Consider the following 6,000-nt stretch of genomic DNA (forward strand, 5'->3'; position numbering starts at 1 on the left):
CTTTTTACCCACCTCTCCCATTGGTTCATGAGTCTCCCCATGCATAAATGTAAATATTACTAAAATATCCCTTCTTTTGTTTGTCATCCTGTTGACAAATGAGGGGATATTTAGTATACATTTTAAACAGGACTTTGAATAAGATCACTTACAGAAACATTGTATAAAACCAAATTGCCTAATTCTGCATGAAGATCTTTTCTGATGTCATTTCAATGCCAAGTAAGAATTAATTTCCTAAAGGCATCTGATACTCAGAGAGATATTMGTCACTCTTTGTGTATCAAGGGCACTTTTTATTCTAGATTTATCTGTGTTCACAAGGGTGAGAGAAATCTAGGAGGAAAAGTGGATATCTGATGCAAGTTTGAAGTGAAGCCATGGAAATTGGGGACTGTGAATAAGTGGTACAAGTGATCAGCCTTGTTGCAAACTTGAAATTCCTGCTTCACTGAAATCACTCTCTGTCTAACAGCACTTCAGAAATTCCTGTTTTTATGATGAATATTGGTGGCTTATTGAATATTGGCTAGGTAATCCAAATYTGCAAATTTACAGACAGGGAATCCGGAACTAAGAATCTTCTAATTGTTGCCAAATATGACAAAATAAGAGCAGAAAGCTTCTCTAGGCAATTTTTCTTTTCGTGGTCGTAATGCATCCAGAATTGGTGACCTCAGCCCTGTCTCCTGCAGCTGAGGAGGACTCTGCTGGCCTTTGCAGCTGTCCCTGTCAGAGTGGGAAGGGTCTGGAGCCGTGGGGTGGGGGTGACCCTGGCTGATGGTGCCCCTGTCTTGCCCTCCCACAGCAACCCAGACCTGAGGAGGACAGAGACCATCGTGGAGAGCCCCTTGCAGAGGACCAGCAGYGGCAGCTCCTCCAGCTCCAGCACTCCCAGCTCCCAGCCCAGCTCCCAGGGTGGATCCCAGCCTGGCTCCCAGGCTGGCTCCAGCGAGCGCAACAGAGTCAGAGGTGAGTTGGAAACACACTTTGTGAGGCTTCCTGGCAAGCAGGAAGGGCAAGAGCTCTGTGATCTCATGCTTGTTTAAAAAAAAAATTTRAGAAATAATCCATCATTTCCGATGTGCTTTTGTGACCTGCTGGCCTCCTTGCAAACAGAATTGCTGACACCASTTTTTCCCTGGAGGCTGATGTAGGATGCCCATGGCATTGCACTGCCTGTAATGCAAAAGGAGATGGGGGTTATGCTTTGSGGTAARCAAAAAACTAAAACAACCAGTGTGYTTCCTMTCTTCATCCATCTAGRTGTACCTCTTCTGAGACGGGTTCTTTGGGAGTGTGTTTCATGTTTAATTGGTCTACAGTATTTTTTTGGAGCTTCATCCTTGTGCCTGAGATGGGATTAGAGGAATGGTATAGCCTGTAGGAGATTTCACCCAAATGTTTTCGCCAGGCAGCCGTGCTGACAWGGGGTTTATGTTCATAGCCAAATCRTTCCTCTCATCCTAGAACCCCTCTKWAAGCTCTTCCATTCCCCTGTTTAATGGCAGTGGAGTTGCCACAGCCCATGCACCCCACACATCTGCATTCTGGCACAGCCCTGCATTTCCAGTCCTCAGGACTGAGGAGCATTAAGATAAATGCTGCCTCCATGCCTGGAATATTTTACCACTTGGCCATAAGATGATGTGCCTGTTGTTGAAACCATCRCTCCTCTAGGTAGTCAGTAAAAAGMGTTTGTAACCCATTGTCATTKTGGGTTAGGTTTTGTTTTTACTAATGAGGAATCCTGTGACAAATAATGTCCTAGCAATGTCAGATGCTGCAGAGCTTTTCATTTATCACATGCCCTGCTCTTCTGCATAGTAAGTTTGTTTCTTTAGTAGAAAAGGAGCAGTAACCCTGTGAGAGGGCTGTCAGGGGAGGCTGGGCAGGATTATGGCTTCTCTTGCTCTGTTGGTGGAGAAGCAGAAAGGAGCAGGGGGGTTTTTCAAGACAGCAGAAGCAAAGTGATGACGAAGCYGCTGTGCCCACCTGTCCCAGGTGGCTTTGGGCAGCATTTTAATTCCACTCTCTCCACCTGCCTTTCACCCAGGGAATGCCAAGCCTGAAGGGTCCCCTGTGCTCTCCCATGAGCCCGCCAAGGTCAAGCAGGAGGACAACAGGGACGTGACACGGCCGAGCCGACCCGCTGTGAGTCCTAAAGTACCTCCCGTGGGAATGCTGCCAGCCGGCTTGGCCGCGTTCCCCTTGGGTGCGGTGCGCAGCCGCGGGGACCCCGACACCGAGGCCGGTACTGCTGCTGCTCCRGCACAGGGACTGGAAAGCAGCAGTACGCCGAGAGCCCCTGGGAGATTTGAATGCTTAAGAGAGTGCATGAGTTTTTACCAGGAGCCCAAGCCTAGGGGAAAGCACTTAAGCCTGTGTTTCCAGGTGGAGCAGACGCTTAAGGGCTTCGCTAGCTTGGGCGCGGCGGTGGCCGATGGCACATTGTTGTGTTCCGTGCTGCATGTCCCCCGCAGCACCCGCGGAGGGCTGCTCTGCTCGGGAAGGCTGGGCAACCAAACAGCCCCCGACAGCCTTCCCAGCTTAAAACCCTACCTGGTAGTGGTCTCTGTACACTCCCCTTYTATTATTCTGAGCAAAATCTCATCCGAAGTGTTTCCTCCTGGTTTAATGCTGTTGACATTTGTATCTTAAAACTGCAGAGTCGGCCTAATAACGAAATGAATTTCCACTGCTTCTCTATTTTAATGTGTATTAATGTTTTGTTGATGATGTTTCTTTTCTCTACACTCCACAGCGTTGAGCTAACAATTCTAATTTTATTTCTAACCTGCTTGCCCTTCCTCTGGCTTTTTCCTGTCCCGATCTGTTTCCTCTGATGCTGATTATTCTTCCTTTACCCACAGAGCTATAAGAAAGCTATAGATGAGGTTAGTGATATCTTTTCTCAGTGGGTCATGCCTGTGCAAGGTTGACTAGTTAGTGCTTAATAACCGAGCTGGGTGTTGTTGGTGCTGGYGCTGATAGAGGCGGCGATGCGATCTCGGGTCGGACGGGCGAGTGAACCGGCGGCGTTGGGAGCCCGCCCGCGGGGAGGGGACAGCACTGCTGGTGTGCCCTGCTCGGCCCTGGGCTGCCCAAAACCCACTGGCCACCCCACTTGCATGGAGGCCAGGGCAGAGGCATCCCAGGTTCACTGGGGGAGCAGAGGTGCTGCCGTTGTTGAGCGTGTTGGAAAGAGAAGGAGCGAGAGCGGAGGTTTCTTGTGCCGGTGGAGGTGGCTCCGCTCTGCCCGGGTCCCTCACCACATTCTGCTCTCAGCCACAGCCCCCGGCCACCTGCTGATTTCAGTGGGGCCATCAAGTGCTGTTTGAAACGTGTWTGAAGCCTAATTCCAATGAAGGCACTTGGAAAACAGAGCAGTGGAAATACAGCAGGTTGTTCATTCTCATGGAGCAGTGTCTCCTGCAAAGGCAGAGTCAGCAGAGCCATCTTGGATGTTGATGGCAATGCTGATCCTCATTCATCCTCTTAAAAAAATGAGAGTCCTGAAGTGCATCTTTTTCACATATGATAATATTTCAGATGTATCTRCATCTGGCAGTGGTGAATTCATGGGGGTTCATTCATCAGAAAAGACCCAGCATTCCTGACAGAACGTTTGACTTGCCTCACACATGCATCCTTGTGCACACTGCTGATACTGGTATCAGCAGCCTCTCCTGCAGCCTCTTTCCTCTAAAAATAGAAGATATGAAAGAAGGAAGATGTGCTGGTTAGTTAACTTGTTCTCTTGGATAAAATATGAGCAACACATTTTGTTTAATGAGGTGCTTTGTTAAGAAAAAAAGCACATAAATCAGTGTCTAAATAGAGGCAGCGTGTGTGCTSAATTCAAGCGCAAGCAGCGACGTGATTTCGGAAACCAATCTGACTTGATTCCAGCAAATATTAAATCTAAAGAAGGCTTTCTAATTGAAAGTAATTAAAGAGCACTGACACTACTAACTTATGTATTATGTCACCCTCAGTAATAACGCTTGGAACATGTGTGGAGCTACAGAGCACTTTCTTTCTACTTGTCAGATTGTTTTTGGTCCAAGAGCAATTCGCTGAAGCCATTTAATCCTACAAAGTGCTCATTACTTACAGAAAACGATAGCATCAAAGAATTAACTATCCYGAGGCAAAGCTTTAACTAGGAAATGCAAGTTATCAGATGATATCATCTGGGAGTATTATTTCTGTTATAACTTCCAAATTAGTTATTAAAAAGTAATTAAGCTGATTTTTAAAATACTTGTCTATCTTCAAGTGATGACCAAAGAAGGCTGATAGGGTGCCTTGAAGCACGTTAGAAAGGGAAGGTGGAAAATAAAAGAAATTTTCACAGTCCAGTGCTGTGATAGGGAGGAGTTTGGTGCCAGTCCTACAGAAGTCCAGCTGCAGTTTTAAGAGGCTATTGCACAGTCCTTTAAAATCCCTTTTAAAGTGAGAGGCTCTAATCCAATTTGAAGGCAAGTGCTCAATAAAGAGCATGCTTGATACTCTAAATGGAAAGCATTGTTAAGCTGCTGAAATTGCCACTGGTTCTTATTTAGGGAAAGAAGTGGTCGCATCATAGAAGCTGCTACAGTGCTAATTAAAATAATTAGTTGTCGTGACTGCAGATTTGACTCTGTTTCARTCCCAAACATGTTGGCATCTAAAAGGAACTCTTGAAATACCACRTTCTCTCTTTAATCATGATAAAGAGCCTTTCTTTAAAGGTACAGAGGGCATTTGGAGGGATCACAGAATGATTTGAGTTGGAAGGGWYCTTGAAGTTCATCTCATTCCCACCCTGCCATGTCCATGGGCAGGGACACCTTCCACTACCCAAGGCTGCTCCAAGCCTTGTCCAGCCTGACCTTGGACCTTTCCAGGCATCCAGGGAYAGCCACAGCTTCTCTGGGAACCCTGTGCCAGGGCCTCACCACAGCTGGAATAAAGAAGAATAAATAAATAGAATTAGGCATAAATATCTAATCTAAACCTATTCTTGGTCAGTTTGAAKCTATTGCCCCTTGTCCTGTTACTCCATACCCTTGTCCAAAGTCCCTCTCCAACTCTACTGGAGCCCCTTTAGGTAATGGAAGATGCTCTGAGGTCTCCCTGGAACCTTCTCTTCTCCAGGCTGGACAACCCATATAAAACCCATCACAGGTACCTGCTGTGAAACAGGGATTGACTTTTTTTTAAAAAAAAAGAAAAAACCAAGAAAAGAAGGCCTTTTTTGATATACCAATACTTACAAGTCTGGTGCAAAGCTCTCCAGTATCCAGGGGATTCTGTACATCAGAGGCCRGGCAGGGCAGAGCTGGGAGCAGAATGTGTGGCTGTCACCGGTGGGAGCCCACCGGGAGGTGTGGGTCATCAGCAACCAAAGCACAGATTGCTTCCAAAACATTCCTGCCTCACCATTAAAAAAAACAAACTGGGTTTGCATCTCAGCCATAGAGGTTTTCCATCCTTTTCTTCACATGTCGACAGGATAGATTTTATGAGCTCCTTTTGCAACCGTAATTAAAATTTCGCCCTGCTGGAACGGTAAACTGGAAATGCAGTAAATGAGAGTATGGCCATAAGACAATTGTGGAATTTAGCCTTTTTCAATGAGTTTCTTTCTCCCTAATCCTTTATCTCTGACCGAATGCACTGATGCCTACCTCGGTCACTAATATAGGGAGAAATGGTAAGACTGACAATTGCGATGCTTTGTTCGTCATGTGCATGTCTTGTGCAACAGAGTTCTCTAACCCATTCTAATTCGAGCTCTCATGCTTTTCTGCCCTACTGCTTCCCCCTGCATTGCTATAAAAGCATGTAAGATAACAAAAAGTCTCTTTTCTACACGGTGCCTGCCATGTTCCTTGTTTTGAAATAGCAGTGTCTATTTTATATGACTGTCGGGTCTGAGACCTCATCAAAGTCATGGTAAACTGAAAAATTATAACTAGGCTTTGGGACTGCTCCTATCTTTTTTCTTGTTTC

At 46.1% G+C, this 6,000-nt stretch overlaps 1 protein-coding gene across 1 annotated transcript in view; it reads left to right on the forward strand.

The window, feature by feature from the left end:
- The window catches only part of TNIK (TRAF2 and NCK interacting kinase), a 141,062-nt gene that overhangs the window by 116,289 nt on the left and 18,773 nt on the right, over positions 1-6,000 (forward strand). The window contains exons 19-20 of the mRNA XM_057369417.1: positions 809-972; positions 2,057-2,154. Of these exons, the coding sequence (XP_057225400.1) occupies positions 809-972; positions 2,057-2,154 (262 nt within the window). The remainder of the gene's footprint in view (positions 1-808; positions 973-2,056; positions 2,155-6,000) is intronic.

The sequence above is a fragment of the Malurus melanocephalus genome, unplaced genomic scaffold (assembly GCF_030028575.1).
Source record: "Malurus melanocephalus ecotype Western Australia unplaced genomic scaffold, MMel_1.1 scaffold_108, whole genome shotgun sequence".
Taxonomy (NCBI): Eukaryota; Metazoa; Chordata; class Aves; order Passeriformes; family Maluridae; genus Malurus; species Malurus melanocephalus.